This window comes from Hypanus sabinus, unplaced genomic scaffold, assembly GCF_030144855.1.
Source record: "Hypanus sabinus isolate sHypSab1 unplaced genomic scaffold, sHypSab1.hap1 scaffold_1028, whole genome shotgun sequence".
In the NCBI taxonomy this organism is placed as follows: Eukaryota; Metazoa; Chordata; class Chondrichthyes; order Myliobatiformes; family Dasyatidae; genus Hypanus; species Hypanus sabinus.
Genome location: NW_026779080.1, coordinates 113,630 through 135,593, shown reverse-complemented (window position 1 = coordinate 135,593; position 21,964 = coordinate 113,630). Strand labels below are relative to the sequence as shown.

The 21,964-nt window shown below is 47.3% G+C and overlaps 1 protein-coding gene across 1 annotated transcript; it reads right to left on the bottom strand.

Moving 5' to 3' along the window:
* Nucleotides 1–5,621: 5,621 nt before the first annotated feature.
* Nucleotides 5,622–20,363, bottom strand: LOC132386139 (NACHT, LRR and PYD domains-containing protein 12-like). The gene is made up of 6 exons (XM_059958436.1): nucleotides 20,279–20,363; nucleotides 11,429–11,515; nucleotides 6,649–6,819; nucleotides 6,323–6,493; nucleotides 6,000–6,167; nucleotides 5,622–5,835 (listed from the first exon to the last, which is right to left on the bottom strand). Exons 2-6 carry the CDS (start codon nucleotides 11,476–11,478, stop codon nucleotides 5,748–5,750), a joined length of 648 nt encoding a protein of 215 aa, XP_059814419.1. The 5' UTR covers nucleotides 11,479–11,515; nucleotides 20,279–20,363; the 3' UTR covers nucleotides 5,622–5,747.
* Nucleotides 20,364–21,964: the final 1,601 nt, after the last annotated feature.

Here is a 21,964-nt window from a genome sequence, read left to right as displayed (position 1 = left end):
CGTGACTGTCACGACCCCTCCGATACACTAGGTCAAGCAACGCTCTTTCAAACCGCTCAGAGCCCTGCCTCTTTTTCGACCCACTGATGTACTTCCGATATAAAAACAATTACCCCCTCTTTCCCTCCTAGAACGCTCGGAACGAGACCCGGAGCCGGCTGTCCTCCAGCAGCTTGTTCTGACAGTGCCAGTGCCGGATCCCAACTCAGAGTGGAAGAAGAAGAAAGCTCTTAACTCCTGGACATTTTCTGCACCGATCTTTCTGGTGATTGCTCATCTAATGTGGTGTTTCTGCAGCATTCACCAGATTTTGTTTTTACAATGGCGACGCTCAACGGAAAGCGTGCAAGGGACCCGGCTGAATTCGAACTCGGGACCATTCGCTCCGGAGTCCGGCGCCGACTAACTCCTTCAGCTTCTTTGCCGATGCTGTGTCGCGCTGGAAACCGCAGAGGTTCCCCACCTCGAAGGCACATTTGAAGTCCGCACCCCCAGGATCCATGGAGCTCAGTAGAGTGGACAGCTGACGGAATAGGGAATAGGCGCGTCTGCATCACCCCGACCCTCAGGGCATGCAGATACACCAGCCAGGCGCACAGCCAGATGGAGCAGGCGGCGGGCACCGACATCTTGAGCTTTTACCATTTCCGGATGGAACGTCGAGGCCAACAGGATCACCACCCTGCTAGAGCTTGAGCTGAGGAGGCTTATGGATACCCAGCCCTGCCACTCCAGGAGCCAAGCGGACTCGACCGCCGGGATGGTATGTGTTCCCTACAGGAAATTCACCGCATATTTCCCATCCCTGACGACTGCGAGATTGTTGTATCTGTGGTGAGAACCCCTGCTACCATTAAAATTTAGACTAGCTACAGTGAGCTTCATGTCGGGAGAACACTGCGCCTCTACACCAGCACCCTTCCGGGTGAGAGCGCAGGCGCCCTCAACCACCCTATCCCGAGAAAAATCAAGAATTCTCTTTGCTTTGCGGGCCCGAGTGTTCCCAACGTCACCCTGTGACCCACCGTCTCCCGAAGGAGCGAGTCTGCTCTGATGTCCCTCACCAGGTCATCCAGGAAGGATTTCAGCTGCCGTCCTTCATTCCCGACACTGCATTCCTCTTCCCCTTCCCCTTCCGTCCGAGGATGACTCGCAAGGACTTCACCAGCCTCGGCATGCTAGGCCAGCGAAGCGAGGCTAGTTTAGGCGGATGCTTTGCACCCACGGAAGAGTGAATAAACTCTGATCAAATCCACTGGAATCAATGGGGATTTCTCAGGAGGGGTGAGGACGTCCATTGTCTCGCTATCAAAGGACACCCCTCCAACCCCTCACTGCAAGTAGATCCCCCATCCTCCTTCTCATGTGGTGCATTCTTGTGACCCAGAATGCGCAGCGGGTACCTCACTCAAACCTTCCCGCTCCACCGGAGCATCAGTCTTATTCACAGTTACGAGGATGGAGGGGAAATCCCCAGGGACTCCCTGCAGGCCATTAGTTGATGGGGTCGGCATGCAGGTTATATCACCCTCCCCAGGAGACAGGCATAAAGGGGACCCCAGCAGCTCTGGTCCAAGGGATTCAACGGCAGCCTGATGTCGACAGTGAGAGAGCTTGGTCTCCTCTCCGCTCATACTGTTTAATACACTTGCCTCCAGGGAAGCGCTTACTGCTGAGTCCTGGATAGAGGGCTCCAGGTCTGTTTAAGTTGTGCAAACAGGCATCGCACTAGCTTCCTGCACAAACATACCGCCTACCACGGGACTGGTGGCAACATCTGGGGATTCAGGGTTAGACACAACTTCCCCGGATTCCCACCCCTATCTGGGTCTCTCCCGCATCTACATTCCCTGCCCTCTTCAAGCCGGAGGAGCACACGGTTGCGGGATTCACCGATGGAGCGTTACTCTCCGCTTCCATCACCCCGTCAGACTGCGCACTTCCCCGAGCCTCCCGCTCCACTTCAGGGCAAATGGGCGTGAGCTCTGCGGTCTCGGGGACCGACTTCCTCATGTGTTTGGATTTCTTCCTCACTTTCCTTCCCCGCACAGGCTCCACCCCGTCCCTCGCCTGAACCTCCCTGTACGTAGCCTCAAGATCTCCCACCTGAACCACAGGGGTAGGAACAGAGACTGGAACAGACATAGGAATAGGGACAGGGTCAGGGGCAGGAGCAGGGGCCGGCACAAATGTAGGAGCAGGAATGGGATCAGGGACAGAGGTAGCTGGGGCACGAGTTTCCAAAGTGGACTCCCTGGGTTTTCGGGTGTTCGGACAGTCCCTCCGAAAGTGCCCCACCTCCCCGCACGCATGGCACCGTGGGTGCTCAGAACTCCAATACCCCTGATAATCTACCCCCTCGTTCCTGACAGTAAACCGGCCTTCAACTTCGTCCTCCTTTTCCAGCTTCATGAATACCTGTCGCCGGAAAGAGATTACGGTACGGAGGGTGCGTCTCCTGAATTCGTGCCTGATGGCAGTTATTTCTGACCGTACTTGCCCCAAGCGGGCCAGTGCGGGAAGCAGGTCCTCGTTGGGTATGAAAGGCTTTACGTGACCGAGGAAGATGCGTTGTGTGGGAACTTTCGCCAGCTCCATCTGTAAAAAGATGTTCTCCACCGTGATCCCCCTACTGAGGGCCCGATGCACCAACTCATCATTCCTCAGGTAAAACATTTCCTTCCCGAACTCTTTCTCACTGGCCAAAACACCATCTCTCCCCAACAAGTCCCCCATAGCCTCCGCGCACTTTTCCAGGGTAGTTCCAGTTCGCAAAATACATTGCATCCCGCGTTCCCCTTCCACCGACCGAAACAGGGCGTTGTCCGAGGCTGGAGATGCAGCCGCCTTTGTCTAACACCCCAAAGGCCTGCAACTCCGTGGAGAACGGCCCGGCATGCTGACACTATGTCCAAATCTAGAGATATACGGATGTGTCGGTTATAAGTCCTGGAGAGAGTTGAGTAACTGGCCGGAAAAGTTTGTACTCGACGGTACCTTGCTGGCTCAGTGCCAGAAATTCCAACGCCAGGAAAGGCTCCGTTAGTCCTGCAGAACTTCCAGGCCATGAGAGTTCGGGACGTCTCAAACAATGTTTCGGCTCCTACACCGAACGTGGGTCACGGTGGAAGGAGGTTGTCCCGATGTCAGTAGGGGAACAATGGCGTTTGTCTCCAGTTTTCGGAGCTACCCGGCTTCCTGGCGAGTAGCCGGTGGCCACAGCCGGGTGCTATGCAATTAGCAGCCGTCAACAACCCCGTCCAAACTGACAGAAAAACTCCAAACGAAGTTTCCACACTAAACCATCCGCTCACTTAGATGTCCAAGAGACGTTTCAAACCAATTTCCAAGTAACTCACGACCTTCATACAGCAGTTTTTTCTCCCCAGCGCAATCAGAACAACTCCACTCTGTGACTCGGGGAGTGTGTTATGGGAGAAGTGGAAGGAAGTTCTCTCTGAGTCTGACCCGGGAGTGTGTCATGGGACGATGCAGAGGGAGATTGACTCTGTATCTCACTACGGAAGTGTGTGTTATGATGATGTGGAGGGAGATTCACTCTGTGTGTGACCCCAGGAATGTCTGATGGGATGGTTTCGAGGGATCTTCACTCTGTATCTGACCCCAGATGTGTGTGAAGGGACAGTGTGGAGGGAGTGTTAATCTGGGTGACCCCGGGAGTGTGTAATGGGACGATGTGGAGGTAGCTTTTTACTGTCTCTGACCCCGGGAGTGTGTGATGGGACTGTGGGAAGGAGATTCACTCTGTGCCTGACCCGCAGTGAGTGTGAAAGTACGATTTGGAGTGAGCTTTACTCATTGTCTGACCCCGAGAGTGTGTGATTGGTCGGTGTGGAGGGATATTCACTCTGTATCTTCCCCGGGTGTTTGTGATGGGATGGTTTTGAGGGAGCTTCACTCTGAGTCTGAGCCCAGGTGTGTGTGATGGGACGGTGTGGAGGGAGATTCACTGTCTGTCTGACACCAGGAGTGTGTGATGGTACAGTGTTGAGGGAGATTCACAACTGTGTCTCACCCCGGGAGTGTGTGTTGTGACTTTGTGACATTCACTCTGTGTCTCATCCCAGGAGTGTGTAATGGGACAGTGTGGAGGGAGATTAACTGTGTCTGACTCCGTGAGTGTGTGATGGGACGGAGGGGAGCGTGATTCACTCTGTGTCTCACCCCGGGAGTGTCTGATGGACGTTGTAGAGGAAGCTTCACTCTGTGTCTGACCCCAGGAGAGTGTGCTGGTACAATGCAGAGGGAGATTCACTCTGTGTCTCACCTCGGGAGTGTGTGATGGGACAGTGTGGAGGGACATTCAGTCTGTGTGTGGCCCCGGGAGTGTCTGATGCGACAGGCTCACTCTCTACCATGTCTCACTGACCTGCACTCACCCCATAACCATCCATTCCTTTCCTGTCCATATACCTATCCAATTTTTTTTAAATGACAAAATCAAACCTGACTCTGCCACTTCTACTGGAAGCTCGTTCCACACAGCTACCACTCTCTGAGTAAAGAAGTTCTCCCTCGTGTTACCCCTGAACTTTTGCCCCCTAAATCTCAACTCATTTCCTCTTGTTTGAATCTCCCCTACTTTCAATGGAAAAAGCCTTCCTACATCAACTCTATCTATCCCCCTCATAATTTTAAATACCTTTATTAAGACCCTCCGCTTCAACCTTCTACGCTCCAAAGAATAAAGACCTAACTTGTTCAATCTTTCCCTGTAACTTAGGTGCTGAAACCCAAGTAACATTCTAGTAAATCCTCTCTGTACTCTCTCTGTTTTGGTGACATCTTTCCTATAATTCGGTGACCAGAACTATACACAATACTCCAAATTCGGCCTGACCAATGCCTTTTACAATTGTAACATTACATCCCAACTCCTCGACTCAAAGCTCTGATTTATAAAGGCCAGCATAGCAAAAGCTTTCTTCAGCACCCTATTCACACGAATTACCACCTTTAGGGAACTATGCACTATTATTGATAGATCACTTTGTTCTACTGCATTCCCCAATGCCCTACCATTTACTATGTATTATTTCAGTTCATCGGGTGCTGGGGGCAGCAGTAACCCCAGGTCACTGTTTCTCCTTTAATGAGACCAAAGTCTGCCAGCAAGACAGGAAGTTAAAGCGGTTTATTGATATCATCATGACAAATGTAAATCGACTCTCTCACAGTCACACACAATTAACTGGCTGGCGACAACGAGTGACAGGTTGAATAATCAGTCCCGTTTCTCACCGTCACTCTGCATCGGGGAACTGATGATTATAAAATCACACTTCAGGGCCGTGTCCCGGATCGCTGCAGATCCAGGGTCACTGCCGAGGGATTTGTCAATTTAACATCATTATATCGGTCAGACTGCCGAATGCACCGTCTTCAGCAAAGGGGGCAAAACGATTCTCTCCCGGGATAATCCCACCCCGGGACACCGGTGTCCCAGACTGACTCCCGGACCCCCAGGCTCTTCCTGTCTGGGTAATTCTCCGGGGTATCACGTGGGAGTCTCGACACGCACATCCGGCGGAAGCTGCTCCGCCGGACAACAGGCGGAAACACGTCATTGCGGGACTGCTCCGAGCGACGCACAGCGCGAGACCCGAAACTGTTCCGTTAAAACCTTTGGGAATCACCCCCGGCGCGCGGCCATTAAAGGTAAGGGCGGGAGTTAAAGGGGAGGGCGGGGAGTCGCTCAAATTTCCCCATCCCGCGGGCGGGGATGTTCACAGGAGCACTGTCCGTCCGGGTCTGACTCCCCGGAGAGGCTCGAGTTTCTTCTCCCCGGTCTCACTGAACCGATTCCCGAACAGCCTGAAACAGATGAGAGAATAAAGATGAAATAAACAGATGACACAACAGTGTCAGTAACAGGGGACCGGGATTTATGTTTCAACAACACTCACAGACAAATATTACCAGAAAACCCGCGGATCCGCTGATATTTTATCACATTGAACATTAACACAAACACTCACTCGATCAGATTCAGACTCGGGTGTGTCAGTATGAGGCGGCGGAGAGCGGGGACAGATCGGTCTGTCAGCGAGTTTGATGTCAGGTCCAGCACCGTCAGTGATGGTTTTGTACTGAGAGCCGAGACGAGATCCTCGGCACCAGAATCTGTGAGACCGACATTGTTCAGCCTGGAGATGAGGGAGAGTGAGGGTGAACGACACAGAGAAACAGGAGACAGTACAAATCCCCAGTGTTTATCAGTAACACAATTACTGATCACATTAATGTTCAGTGTCAGACACCCAGTGACTGTAAACACAATCTCCCACAGTCTGCTACTTACCACAGTTTCTGTATTTTACACTCCTGGTTCCTCAGAGCCACAGACACCAGTTTCACTCCTGAATCTCCCAGTATATTATCATTCAGGTCCAGCTCCGTCAGTGATGGGTTTGTACTGAGAGCAGAGGCGAGATCCTCGGCACCAGAATCTGTGAGACCGACATTGTTCAGCCTGGAGATGAGGGAGAGTGAGGGTGAACGACACAGAGAAACAGGAGACAGTACAAATCCCCAGTGTTTATCAGTAACACAATTACTGATCACATTAATGTTCAGTGTCAGACACCCAGTGACTGTAAACACAATCTCCCACAGTCTGGTACTTACCCCATTCGCTGTATTTTACACTCTGGGTTCCTCAGAGCCGCAAACACCAGTTTCACTCCTGAATCTCCCAGTTCATTACCACTCAGGTCCAACTTCGTCAGTGATCGGTTTGTACTGAGAGCGGAGACGAGATCCTCGGCACCAGAATCTGTGAGACCGACATAACTCAGCCTGGAAATGAGAGAAAGTGAGGGTAAAGGACACAGAGAGACAGGAGACGGTACAAATCCCCAGTGTTTATCAGTAACACAATTACTGATTTTTTCTTCAGCACGACTGCGCAAGTCGGCCAGTAAGAACAGCGAGAAGAGTTTAAAAGGAAGACAGATTTACAGAGCGAGCGTCAGAGGAGCGGGAGACAGAGTAGGAAGGCTTTGGCTCAATGGGGCTTCGGCGATAAAGGGTCTAGGCGAGGTAGGTTATCTGTTTACAATACAGACAGAGAGTATGTGTGTGAGGCTGGTTTTCTGTGCTCGGTGTCAGATGTGGGAGATCCTGGAGACTCCCAGCCTCCTGGATGGCAAGATCTGCACCCGGTGTGTCGAGCTGCAGCTCCTTAGGGACCGAGTTAGGGAACTGGAGATGCAGCTCGATGACCTTCGTCTGGTCAGTGAGAGCGAGGAGGTGATAGAGAGGAGTTACCGGCAGGTGGTCACACCGGGGCCACGGGAGACTGAAGAAGTGGGTGACAGTCAGGAGAGTAAAGGGCAAGAAGCAGGTACTAGAGGGTACCCCTGTGGCTGTACCCCTTGACAATAAGTACTCCTGATCATATGCTGCTGTAGGAAGGGACGGCCTAAGGAGGGTGGTTAAAGGGCAGGGAATGGAAGAGGTAGGGGATTCTGTAGTTAGCAGGTCAAACAGGCGATTCTTTTTACGCAGGAATGAAACATGTGAATGATGGTAGTTTGTCTCCCTGGTGCCAGGGTCTGGGTTGTTTCAGATCGCGTCCAAGATAGCCTGCAGTGGGAATGAGAACAGCCAGAGGACGTGATACAGATTGGTACAAATGACATAGGCAGGAAAAGGGAAGTGGTCCTGAAAACAGACCACAGGGCGTTAGGATGTAAGTTGAGAAACAGGAACGCACAGGTAGTAATCTCGGGATTACTGCCTGTGCAACGAGACAGTGAGAATAGGAATATGATGAGGTTAAGGCTAAACGTGTGGCTGAGGGATTGGAGCAGGAGGGAGGGATTTAGATTTCTGGATCATTGGGACATATTTTGGAGCAAGTGTGACCTGCAGAAAAAGGATGGGTTGCACTTGAATCTCAGGGGGAACAATATCCTGGCAGCAAGGTTTGCTAAGGCTGTTGCGGAGAGTTTAAATAGAATTGCTGGGGATGGGAAATGAGCTGATGTGATGGAGGAGAGGAAGGTTGGCTCACAAATAGAGAAAATTTGGAGTGAGTGCGAGAGGGAGGATAGGCAGGAGATAGAGAAGGGACACATTCAGTCCAATCATTTGAGATGTGTCTATTTTAATGCAAGGTCGATGAGGAACAAAGTGGATGAGCTTCGAGTGTGGATCAGCTCTTGGAGCTATGATGCTGTGGTCATTAGAGAGACGTGGATGGCTCAGGGGCAGGAATAGCTACTTCAAGTGCCAGGCTTTAGATGTTTCAGAAAGGACAGGGAGGGAGGCAAAAGAGGTGGGGATGTGGCGCAGTTGATCAGGGATAGTGTCACGGCTGCAGAAAAGGAGGACGTCATGGAGCGGTTGTCTATGGAGTCTCTGTGGGTGGAAGTTAGGAACAGGAAGGGGGTCAATAACGCTGCAGTGTGTTTTGTATAGACCACCCAACTGTAACAGGGACATCGAGGAGCAGATAGGTAGACAGATTCTGGAAAGGAGTATTAATAACAGGGTTGTTGAAGTGTGAGATTTTAATCTCGCAAATATTAATTGGCATCTCCCCAGATTGAGGTGTTTTGACGGGGTGGAGTGTGTTATGTCTGTTCAGGAAGGTTTTGTGATGCAATTTGTAGATAAGCCTACAAGAGGGGAGCTGTACTTGATCTGCTATTGGGAAATGAACCTGGCCTGGTGCAAGGTCTCTCAGTGGGAGAAAATTTTGGAGATAGTGATCACAATTCTGTCTCTTTTACCATTGCATTAGAGAGGGATAGGAACAGGCAAGTTAGGGAAACCTTTAATTGGAGTAAGGGTAACTATGAGGCTATCAGGCTGGACCTTGTAAGCATAAATTGGAAACAGATGTTCACAGCGAAACATACCGAAGAAATGTAGAAAATGTTCAGGGGATATTTGCGTGGGGTTCTGAGTAGCTACGTTCCAATGAGACATGGAAAGGATGGAAGGGTACAAGATCCGTGGTGCACAAAGGCTGTTGTAAATCTAGTCAAGAAGAAAAGAAGAGCTTACGAAAGGTTCAAAAAACGAGGTAATGATATGAATCTGGAAGATTATAAGGCTGGCAGGAAGGAGCTTAAGAATGAAACCAGGAGAGCTAGAAGAGGCCATGAGAAGGTCTTGGCGGACAGGATTAAGGAAAACCCCAAAGCATTCTGCAAGTATGTGAAGAGCAAGAGGGTAAGATGTGAGAGAATAGGACCAAGCAAGTGTGACAATGGAAAAGTGCGTATGGAACCTGGGGAAATAGCGGAGGCATTTAATGAACCATTTGCTTCAGCATTCATGACGGAAAAGGATCTTGGTGATTGCAGGGTTGACTTGCAGTGGACTGAAAAGCTTGAGAATGTGGATATTAAGAAAGAGGATGAGCTGGAGCTTTTGGAAAGCATCAAGTTGGATAAGTCACCGGGACTGGAAGAGATGCACACCAGGCTACTGTTGGAAGCGAGGGAGGGGATTCCTGAGCCTCTGGCGATGATCTTTGCATCATCAATGAGGATGTGAGAGGTTCCGGAGGATTGGAGGTTTGCGAATGTTGTTCACTTATTCAAGAAAGGGAGTAGGGATAGCCCAGGAAATTATAGGCCAGCGAGTCTTACTTCAGCGGTTGGTAAGTTGATGGAGAAGATCCTGAGAGGTAGGGTTTATGAACATTTGGAGAGGTATAATATGATTAGGAATAGTCAGCATGGCTTTGTCAAAGGCAGCTCGTGCCTTACGAACCTCATTGAACATTTTGAGGATGTGACTGAACACATTGATGAAGGTAGAGCAGTAGATGTAGTGTATATGGATTTCAGCAAGGCATTTGATAAGGTACCCCATGCAAGGCTTATTGAGAAAGTAAGGAGGCATGGTATCCAAGGGGACATTGCTTTGTGGATCCAGAACTGACTTGCCCACAGAAGACAAAGAGTGGTTGTAGAGGGGTTATATTCTGCATGGAGGGCGGTGACCAGTGGAGTGCCTCAGGGATCTGTTCTGGGACCCCTAGTCTTTGTGATTTTTATAAATGACCTGGATGAGGAAGTGAGGGATGGGTTAGTAAATTTGTTGATGACACTAAGGTAGGGGGTATTGTGGATAGTGTGGAGGGCTGTCAAAGGTTTCAACAGGACGTTGATAGGGTGCAAAACTGGGCTTAGAAGTGGCAGATGGAGTTCAACCCAAATAAGTGTGAAGCTGTTCATTTTGGTAGGTCAAATATGATAGCAGAATACAGTATTAATGGTAAGACTTGGCAGTGTGGAGGATAAGAGCGATCTTGGGGTCCGAGTACATAGGGCACTTAAAGCTGCTATGCAGGTTGACTCTGTAGTTAAGAAGGCGTACGGTGTATTGGCCTTCATCAGTCGTGGGATTGAGTTTAAGAGTCGAGAGGTAATGTTTAAGAGTTGAGAGATTATGAGGGGGATAGATCGAGTTGACGTGGATAGGCTTTTTCCATTGAGAGTAGGGGAGATTCAAACGAGGACATGATTTGAGAATTAGGGGGCAAAAGTTTAAGGGTAACACGAGGGGGAATTTCTTTACTCAGAGAGTGGTCGCTGTGTGGAATGAGCTACCAGTAGAAGTGGTAGAGCCAGGTTCGGCATTGACATTCAAAGTAACATTGAATAGGTATATGGACAGGAAAGGAATGGAGGATTATGGGCTGAGTGCGGGCCAGTGGGACTAGGTGAGAGTAAGTGCTTGGCATGGACTAGAAGGGCCGAGATGGCCTTTTTCCTTGCTGTAATGGTTATATGGTTATATGTTGCAGCAACATAGGACCTTGGTCAGACCCCACTTGGAGTACTGTGCTCAGTTCTGGTCGCCGCACTGTAGGAAGGACATGGAAAGCATAGAAATGGTGCAGAGGAGATTTAGAAAGATGTTGCCTGGATTGGGGTGCATGCCTTATGAGAATAAGTTGAGTGAATTCGGCCTTTTCTCTTGGAGAGACGGAGGATGAGAGGTGATTTGATAGAGGTGTACAAGATAATGAGAGGGATTGATCATGTGGATAGTCAGAGGCTTTTCCCCAGGGCTGGAATGGCTAGCACGAGAGGGCATAGTTTTAAGGTGCGTGGATGTAGGTGCAGAGGAGAGGTCAGGGGTAAGTTGTTTTTACACAGAGAGTGCTGAGTGTGTGGAATAGGCTGCTGGCGGCAGTGGTGGAGGCGGAAACGACCAGATCTTTTAACTCCAGGATGGCTACATGGAGTTTAGAAATAAGGAGGCCTATGTGTAAAACCGAGGTAATTCTAAGGTAGTAACATGTTCAGCACAGCGTTGTGGGCCGAAGGGCCTGTATTTTTCTGTAGGTTTTCTATGTTTCTTTATATCTACTGATCACATTAATGTTCAGTGTCAGACACCCAGTGACTGAAAACACAATCTCCCACAGTCTGGTACTTACCACAGTTTTTGTATTTTACACTCTGGGTTCCTCAGGGCTGCAGACACCATTTTCACTCCTGAATTTCCAAGTTCATTCTGCCCAAGTCTAAACACAAACAGACAGATTGATGAACAAAGTGATTCAAACCTTCAGTCTGGGGGAATTTCTCTCAATCTGATATTTCAGGATGCATTAAACTCTTCAGTAAATCACTGATTGGAGTTCCCATCACTGTCAATGTCCCTCACTGCCCAGCTCCAGGGTCTTCGCCGAATGTCAGAAATTTCGCCTGTCGCTGTGACCCTGTAAGCTCCACATATTCTGTCCCATTCCCGATGGAGAGAAAAGTGTTCCTGACTGAAATGCAAAAATGTCAATAGGACGCAGTAAAATAGACCCACCCGACCTAAAGGGATGGGTAAGTGAGATCCCACAAGGAGAGTGGGGGATGGGTAAGAGAGATCCCACGGGAGGAAGGGGGATGGGGAAGAGATCCCACAGAAGGAAGGAGGATGGGGAAGAGAGATCCCACAGGAGGAAGGGGGATGGGGAAGAGCGATGTACAGGAGGAAGGGAAATGGGGATGCAAGATCCGATAGGAAGTAGAGAGATGGAAACACAGCCCCCACGGGGGTCAGGTGGATGCGGAAGAGAGATCCCACAGTAGGAAATGGGGTAGGGAAGAGAGATTCCACAGGAAGAAAGGGGTGGGGAGGTTGAATCCCACAGGAGGAAGGGGGATGCGGAAGAGAGATCCCACAGATGGAGTCGGATAGGAACAGAGGCCCCAGAGGGTGAAAGGGGATGGGGAAGAGAGATCTCACAGGAGCAAGGGTGATGGAAAAGTGGGATCCCACAGAAGGAAGGCGGATGGGGCTGAGAGATCCCACAGGAAAAGGGGAATGGTGAAGAGAGATCACACAGGAGGAAGTGAGATGGGGAAGAGAGATCCAACAGAAAGATCCCATAGGAAGAAAGCTGGTGGGGAAGATAAATCCACAGAATGAAGGGGATGGGGAAGAGAGATCCCACAGGAGGAAGGGGCATGGTGATGAGAGATCCCACGGAAGGAAGGGGGATGGGGATGAGGAGAGATCCAACAGTTGGAAGAAAGGGGGAGTGGGAACAGGGAGGCCAGAGTATGAAAGGGGGATGGGAAAGCGAGATCTCCCAGGTAGATTGCTACCCATGCCACGTGCTAGTGAGGCTAGAAATAGGAAGATAATGCAGCTAAATACGTGGTTATGGGGCTGATGCATGACGGAGGGGTTCATGTTTCTGGACAATTGGGCTTTCTTCCGGTGGAGATGCGACCAGTTTGAATTGGACAGTTTGCCCCTGAACTGGAGGGGACTAACATCCTTGCCAGTATGTTAGCAAGTTCTGCTCCGGGGGTTTTTAACTAGATTGCAGGGGGAGGGGAACCAGAGTGTTAGAGCAGATAGTGAGGTGGAGGAGGATCAGGGTCATGCAAGTACTGCTTGTATAAACAGATATCAAAGGTTTGTACGTGATAGAAATGTTCTCAGATGCATCTATTTCGATGCAATGAGTATTGATGAGTTCAGGGCGTGGATTGGCACATGAGGATATCGACATTATTGCTATTCGTACGACTCGGTTTTGCAGGAGGGGCAAGACTGGCAGCTTCATGTTCCGGGTTTCCATGGTTTCAGATGTGATAGGGGGAGGAACGAAATGGGGAGGAGTGGCATTTCTAGTCAAGGAGAATATCACAGCTGTGGGTAGACGGGACAGCCCGGAGGTTTCGTCTACAGAGGCCATATGGGTGGAGCTGTGGAACGGGCAAATGTGTGACCACACGAATAGGGTTGTATTATAGACCGCCCAATTGGCAGAGAGAATTGGAGGAGCAAATCTGTAGAGAGGTAACAGACCAATGTAAAAAACAGAAAGTTGTAATCGTAGGGGATTTTAACTTTCCACATATTGACGGGGATGCCCACTCTGAGAAAGGGGTAGATGGCGTGGAGTTTGTCAAGTGTGTTCAGGAAAGTTTTCAGAGTCAGCTGGAGACGCTCATGGAGTGAGTACCGTTTTGGATTCGCTCCATAACTTTTACTTTTTTTAACCTTTGATCACCCTTATTCAGCTTATTTTTACCTATACCGAAAGTTTCTTTATTCTTTTTTTTTTGGATTTACTGCCAAGCGTTTGTTGTGAACTTTTGATGATATGCAAACAGAAATGTCTCTCAGGTCTAAGGGACGGGATCCCGGACGTAATCCGAACGGTAACGGAAAAAAGCAGGCTCCGACACAACAAACACCATTAACTTTTGAATTTTTTATGGAGGTTTTGGATCAAAAATTTGCTGAACTACAACAATTTTTTAAAGAAGATATAAAGGCTTTTCAAGAGTACATGGTTAAGACGGATTTAGTAATTAAACAGCAACAAGCTCTTATTGCGTCTCTGCAAGAAGAAGCTCGGAAGCGAGATTTGACTATTGGAAAACTGCAACAGGATTTAATTTCGACCATTAAGCTGATGGAAGCCCTTAAAGCCAAGAGTGACGATTTTGAGAATCGGTCCAGAAGTCAGAACGTACGTATACTTGGTCTTCCAGACGGCATAGAAAAAGACGACCCTTCGAAATATTTTGCTCAACTTTTAAAAGAAGCGTTTCCGACAATTTTCCCGAATAACCCCCCTTTATTGGATCGGGCACATAGAATTCGGCGTCGATCACCGAGTGTTACAGACAAACCTTCGGTGGTAATTGTCCGGTTCCATTATGTACATGACAAAGAACAAGTTATAAGAGCAGCTCGTCGACTAGGAATGATTAAAATCAAAGATTTTTCCTTCCGCCTGATCGAAGATTTTAGTTCAGATCTTTTAAAAAGAAGGCTTCTTTTTAAACCGTTGATGGCTGAATGTTATGAGAAAAATCTGAAACCTGCGCTTCTATACCCTGCGAAGCTTCGAATTTCTCCGTCGAATGCTCCACGACAAGTTTTCCTTTCAACTTCAGAAGCGAGAAAATATCTGGAGGAGAACTTCCCTACTGCTACAGACAGCAGTCTTTAATAAATGAATGATTCTGATCGTATAAGATGGTTCTCGATCTCTTAAACCAGAATTATAATCTGGTTATTGGTGTAGGTTCATCCTACACTTTATACTCAAGTTAAAGTGTGTTTGCGTCATGTTAACTGTTTTGCCTCATACACTTTAATCATTTAACTACATACTTGTCTATTAACTTTGTTCCTTCGAAGGTATATTTTTAATTCTTTGAAGGTAAATTTTTCCTTGATTAAGATGGTGGTTTTTATGAAAAGATTTTTGGTTTTGCTTAAGATGGCATTATGTTTATATTTTTCGTGTTTCTTCCAGACAAGGCATCGCTTGTCTTATCTTAAATATTTTTTGTTTTGTCTGGGCCAGAGCCCGAGTTATAATTGTTTTTAGTGATTATATTTTTATTCTTTTTACAACTAACTATACTTAGAAATATGGTTTTTATTATAGCGATTTTATTTTTAAAGTCGGGGTGATTCTTTTATATATATCCTTTTTATATGGAGTGTTCTTCAGCTGACATGGGGGTAGGATTAGTCTTACTTTTTCTCTTTTTAAGTCATATTTTGGCTTTTTCTCTTTTTCTCGGGGGGTGGGGGGATGGTCTGTTTTCTAATTCTATTTTTTTTGTACCAGTTTGTGTTAGTTTTTTTATTCGGGCTGTTTTTGAACTTCAAATATGTCTGTGTTGTCGTCACTTCCGGGTCTTCTCACTACTTTTGTTCCTCTTCCGGGTGCATGAGTTTATAAGTTGGTTAACCCTTTCTATACCAAAGGGTTGATTGTAGAATTATGGCTCAGACCATTAATTTTGTGTCTTGGAATACTAATGGTTTAAGTCATCCAATTAAACGAAAGAAGATTTTCAAAGTATTCCAAAGACTTAATGCTCATATCATTTTTGTACAAGAAACTCATGTGAGGAGGGAGGACAAATTTCGTTTTTTTAGATTTTGGCGGGGTCAACAGTATCATGCAAATTCGAATGCTAAAGTAAAAGGAGTTTCAATTTTTATTGACTCCTCTATTTCATTTGTTCAACATGATAATTTTTCGGATCCGAATGGCAGATTTTTGTTAATTACGGGTTTACTTTGTAATAAAAAGGTTGCTTTGGTTAATGTTTATGCTCCAAATGTGGATTGTCCTGACTTTTTTAAGTCTTTATTTACTTCTTTACCCAATCTAAACGAATATAAGTTAATAATGGGTGGTGACTTTAATTGTTGTTTAAATCCTCTGATGGATAAATCTTTATCTATTCAGACTTTACCTAATAAGTCGGCCACTTGTATTAACTCCTTTTTGACTGACAATGGAGTTTTTGATGTTTGGAGATTTCGGCATTCTAATGACAAAGAGATTAAAAAAAAAAAAAGAAATGTCTTGACCAGAAAGGTCGACAGATTAATAATTTCCAAAGATGCCTTCTAAACTGTTTGGTTCCTCCATAATATCGTGCGTATTGCAGTAAAATTGATTAAACGTTTACGTGCATAAAATATCTCCGTGAGCCTGAATGTGATATTAGTTTAAGGTTCTTCACTATGTTACAGGAACGTTCAGACATCTTATTCTTTATTTTATATTTCTATTGCAAGATCTATAACCGAGACAATTCCCAAAGTGAAACAGAGCAGCCCATTGACAGTATAACATTGGTCTATGGTGACAAAGTCCATGGATCCTCGGAATGGACAAGATCAACAATAACAATCTTGAAACCGAGAGATGAGTCTGAGATTGTTTCACAACAACATTCACTGACTTCTCCAATCGTCATTTCTTCATCTTTGAGATTTTGCAATTTCGTGTCAAGCTATTCATAACTCATCACAACTGGAGTTTACTTGAATGACATCATGATTATTTTAACCTCAGCTTTTCGAAAACACTTCAGCCTTGTGTGATATTAAATAGTTCGTGTGATGGAGCGAGTATAAATGAATGAGCGTGGAGATTCGTCAGCTCAGAGTTTCTCCAGCGAGATCGCGGATAGCTAGAAGACAGGGTGAATCTCAGACAGCATGCTTGAAACCTTTTACCGTGTGAGGAAGATATGGTACTTGGACACTGCCGTGATCGGTGTCCCTGGTAAGAACACAAGCAAATTAACATTTTAAGTTTTGTGTGCGCGGTCCGTGGACTCGTTCAGTGACCGACAGCGCTGTGATGTCGGATTGTCAGAGAGTGCGGTGGAGACATTGCGACCAATCTCTGTGTTCGTTCAGAAGTTCCCTTACTTTTTAATCGATGGCTTCTGCTCGTAGTAAACCGCAGCTGAAGCGGCCGTAGAGAGGAAGATCGGGTAGATGGATCCATTTTGTAGATTCATAGCAGGCAGTTGTGATTTATCAATGCAAAGTCGCTGTCAAGTAAACCCCGATAACACAGCGCGCTCGCCACCTTTACGGTTATTTGCTTTTATACCGTTTCATTAGAGCAACGTGCTTAAAATTCAAAATTCAAGGTATTGTGCTCTGATTAAAGAATTACCTGCAAATTTGAAGGGAACGCGGAAAGCGAATGGACTTTGAGATTCAGGGGAGAGAGGTCGATTACATTTGTAAGTCAGACTCCGAATACAAGTCAAGTAAGGGCCTGTGTGCGTGTTTTGTACCAGGGTTTATTACCACGCCCTGTTATCCGTGAAGTGAAGCAGGAGTTAAGAGCAAGCCCAGCGGCGTCCGTTAGGGGTCAGATTGGGTAAGGTGCACGCGATACTCCGTTCTTGTACAATATGCTTTGAAACATTTAGAATAATGTTGAAGTAATTCGGAGCCGCCCCAAGAGAGACAGATCTTTTGGAGTACCGACACTGTCTTTGATGATATAAGTACGAGCGTGCAAAATAATTTACAGTTCAGCGGGTCAAGCATAAACCCCAAAAACGAAAATTGAAACTTTCTGATCGGATTCGTTGAGAGCGGGTGAAGGAACCCCGGCCAAGGGTAGTTACGGAATTTAAAAGAACCCATCCAAGCGGAGGTGGGGGGCGGGTGCTGTGTGCGGGTGATAAACGGGGCGTCAAGAAGGAGACGCAGGCATTGGAACGGTAGAAATGAATTTGCTTTGAACTTTGTAGATGGACCGAGGTGGAGGGAGCGGAACTTCGCTGCACAGTGAGAGTACCAGGACATAGGTGACAGGAACGCGGTAATCAGCATCGCTGAGAAAGTTGCCGAGGTACCCAGGTTTTACACATGAGTCCAATACCTGACGGGGGAAGATTTATATTTATTTCTCTCAAGCGCTCTCGGCGATCCGCTGATAACGCCTCCTTTCCAAACCCTGTTCCTTTTCCAGTATCGAGTACTTTCTCCGTTCACCCCGCTTGCATTCGTGAGAGGTATCTGAGATTCCCACATTATTCCATTTAAACCCCCAGATATGAGTTTTCTGCACAGTTTGTAGGTTCTCAATTTCCAGCTTGTCTCTGCTCTGAGACCCTCTGATCGGTGAGACAGTAATTCACTCATTCTGTTTGCTGTTCCCCCAGTGAATTTAGTGGCGATTGTGATCCTGTCCCGGGGAAAGTGCGGCCTCTCCATCTGCACCACGCGCATGGCAATGGGGGATCTACTGACCATCATCTTTGATGTCATGTTGTGGCGGATCAGTTATTATTACTTCCCCGGGACTTTCCTGGACATCACCCCCGTATGCAGTGTGATCGGTGCCCTGGGACAGGCAGCCACTGACTGCTCTGTCTGGTTCACCGTCATGTTTACATTTGATCGGTTTGTCGCCATCTGTTGTCAGAAGCGGAAATCGAAGTATTGCACCGGGAAAACAGCGGCTGTGGTTCTGACAACAACCGGCGTTCTGATCTGTGTTAAAAATGTGCCCGACTTCTTCATATATCACTCTGTGAAAGTGATTGACAATATACCCTGGGACTGTCTCATAAAGGCAGGCTACTATACGGATCCCGGGTGGGTGGGATATGACTGGTTTGCCACAGTTCTAACGCCATTACTCCCGTTCGTGTTAATACTACTGTTCAACGCTCTGACAGTCAGACACATTTTAGTGACGAGTCGCGTCCGTAAGGGGCTGAGGGGTCAGAACAAGGCGGAGAACCGCAGTGACCCGGAGATGGAGAGCAGGAGGAGGTCTGTGATCTTACTTCTCACCATCTCCGGAAGCTTCATCATCCTGTGGTCGGTGAATGTTGCCGAATTCCTTTATTACACCATCGCCGGATTGGATCAGAATAATTACAACGATTCGGAATACATATTTCAACACTCTGGAATCATGCTGGTGATATTAAGTTGCTGCACAAACACGTTTATTTATGGAGTATCTCAGTCCAAGTTCAGAGAGCAGTTCCTCAGCGCAGCGAAAATCCGCTCAAGTCAATTATTCAACTGATTAATGAACAGACTATCTAAGATCTTCTCAGGGGCCGTCGCAGTGTTTTCAGCTTGTTACTATGGAACTGAAGGTCACCGTAAACACAATCTCCCACAGCCTGGTACTTACCCAAGTTTCTGTATTTTACACTCCGGGTTCCTCAGAGCCGCAAACACTAGTTTCACTCCTGAATCTTCCAGTCCTTTCTTCCCAAATCTAAACACAAACAGACAAATTGAAGAACAAAGTCATTCAAACCGTTCGTCGGAGGGAATTTCTCTCACTCGGATAGTTCAAGATGTTAAACACTTCAGTAACTCAATAATAGGAGTTCCCATCACTGTCAATGTCCCTCACTGTCCAGGGCCAGGTTATTCAGTGAATGCAGCAATTTAGTCGGCAAATGTGATTTTGTAAACTCCTCATGTTCTGTCTCATTCCCCAATGGTTACAAAAGTGTTCCTGATGTGAAAGGTTCAAAGGGGCAGGCCCACGGTGAGGAAGATTTATGAATGTGGAACGGTCGATGGGATGAGGTGGAAAAGACTCCATCTGAGGAAAAGATAGGGGAAGATAGAACAAGAACTTGGGATGGGAATGATGACAAGATATTCCACATGAGGAAGGGAGATGGGGAAGAGAGATCCCAGCGGAGGAAGGGAGATGGGGAAGAGAGATCCCGCAGGAGAAAAGAGATGGGGAAGAGATATCCCAAAGCAAGAAGGGGGATGGGGAAGAGAGATCCCAAAGGAGGAAGGGGTAAGTGGAAGAGAGACCACAGAGGAGCAAGGGGATGGGGAAAAGAGATTCCGCTGGAAGAAGCGGGATGGGGAAGAGCGGACCCACAGCAGTGTACCGATGGCAAAAGATAATCCAACAGACGAGATGACGCAGAAACAGATTTTCGGGAGGGGTGGGTGTGACCTAAGGCCCACAATCGGGAGAGGAGATGCGCCCATGGGTTCTGGGTATCTGGGAGTGAGCAGTCACACAGTTGGGCTGATGGTGATAGTCACACACGGGGAAGGGCAGGGAGGACAATCTCACAATGGTATTTCTTTCCTTCTTACTGGGACAGTCTGCTGACGGTCTCTTGTCCCTCACCGGAAGGGGGTGTGATGCTCTGACACACCTGCTGCAGTCAGTGTCGGTCTGGGTGTCAGTAACAGTGAGAAGGAACATTGTCAATGGACGTGTCACAGACAGCGAGAAACACGGCCATTCCTGTGATTTACTACCATTAAACCAATGGCTGTTGTTCACTGATCTGATGAAGTCTCCAACATCCCTTCTCAAAGAACCACAGAACCCTCTCGCCTTGGGGATTTACTGACCAATCCCCTGGGCATTTGTCACAATTCTTCTTAATCTGATTTTCTACAGTTTTACCGAAATTCCTTTACATTGAAGCAACACAATGGAACGGTTTCACAGTTCAAAGGAAGAGGCAAATCAAGTTACCTCAACTCCTGGCACTTGTGCAGCCCGGGTCCCAGCCGCTGGATTCCTTCACACTGAATGAGGCAGTTCCCCAGGTCGAAATGTTTTATTGTATCACAGAGTCCGATGACATGAGACAGGACCGCGCAGTCAATCGGGGTCAGTGTGATTCCACTGAATGGAAGTTTTTCCACAGATCCCAGTGCGGCCTGAGCCAGTCCACGATTCTGAGACTCAAACAGATAGTGCAATGTGTTCAGGAAGCTCCTTTTACCAGCTTCATTCCTCGTGTTTCCAACCTGGCGTTTAACCTCCTCCTTCACCCAGTCAAGCACCCGGCAGGGTTAAAAATAACCAGCAGAACCACCTGGAGTCTGAGTCTTCCGTTATAAACTCTATTTAATTAGTAACTACGTGAATAAAGTAATATAGAACGAGATAAAGTAAACAGGTTAGAAGATTATATATGTGCGTATACCTATCTCTCTCTCTATATATATATATATGAGTGAGTGAGTGAGTGAGTGAGTGAGTGAGTGAGTGAGTGAGTGAGTGAGTGAGTGAGTGAGTGAGTGAGTGAGTGTGTGTGTGTGTGTGTGTGTGTGTGTGTGTGTGTGTGTGTGTGTGTGTGTGTGTGTGTGTGTGTGTGTGTGTGTGTGTTGCCCAAGCTTCCCCAGCTCAGGTGACTGGGTGATACAGTCTGACGGTTGGATGGTAAGTAATCAGTTCAGTTCTGGAATTTGGTTTGAGTAGAGCTGGAGAGAGAGAGAGAGAGAGAGATGGTTTGTCTTCCAATGCCGATGCCGATCCTCCACGTTGTCCTACTTGCTTCCGAAACTTATTTAAAGTCACCAGCTTGTGACCACAGAAAAGGGGATGCCATCTTCTGTGGTGGAGTTATCAACTCCAGACCGGGGTTAAACACACCGACCGTACTCACAGATGCAGGTTCGGGGTCATGATAACGTTTGATCATATTTACGTGGACGAGCTGGGTAGCCTTTCACCGGTCAGGAGTCCTAATAACATAATTTATCGAATCAATTTTCTTAATTATTTCATATGGTCCACTAAATCTCGCTTGAAGGGGTTGGTAAGGATGGGGAACAGCATCAGTACCCGTTCTCCAGCACGATATCTCTGTTCCCTCGCTCTTCTGTCATACCCCTGTTTCATGTTTATCTGAAAGTGCTGTAAATTCTGTTTCACAAAGTCACAAGCCTTGCTAAGTCTGTCTCTCAATTCGGAATCGAAACTGAGCACACACCTACTCACATTCTGATCTGACCATTGCTCTCTGAGTAGGGTCAAAGGTGACACAATGTGATTAAATCTCAATTCGTTAACTATCCACTGGAATGTTTTGAAGTATGTTACTCCAGATTGGATTTCTTTAGGTAGACATTCCAGTGTGTGAAATTTGATAAGTGCTTTTACCACAGTCTTGGCCTTGAGGTTCCTGAGAGGTACCGCTTCATGGAACCTAGATATCGCACACATGATGGTTAACAAATACTCATAACCAGCGACAGTCCTTGGCAAAGGGCCAACACAATCCACTATGATCCCAGAAAAAGTTTCACCAAAAGCAGGTATTGGTCTAAGTGGTGACGCTGGGATCACCTGATTAGGTTTTCCCGCAACCTGTCAGCTATGGCAAGTCCTGCAAAAGTTCACAACATCCTTCCTTAAATTAGGCCAGTAGAA

Coding starts and splice junctions, on each gene's coding strand:
- LOC132386139 (XM_059958436.1), bottom strand. CDS start 11,478: ATGGTGTCTGCAGCCCTGAGGAACCCAGAGTGTAAAATACAAAAACTG. Junction 6,168..6,322: donor TGTAAAATACAGAAACTGTG/GTAAGTAGCAGA, acceptor CCTCATCTCCAG/GCTGAACAATGTCGGTCTCA. Junction 5,836..5,999: donor CCGAGTCTGAATCTGATCGA/GTGAGTGTTTGT, acceptor CATCTGTTTCAG/GCTGTTCGGGAATCGGTTCA.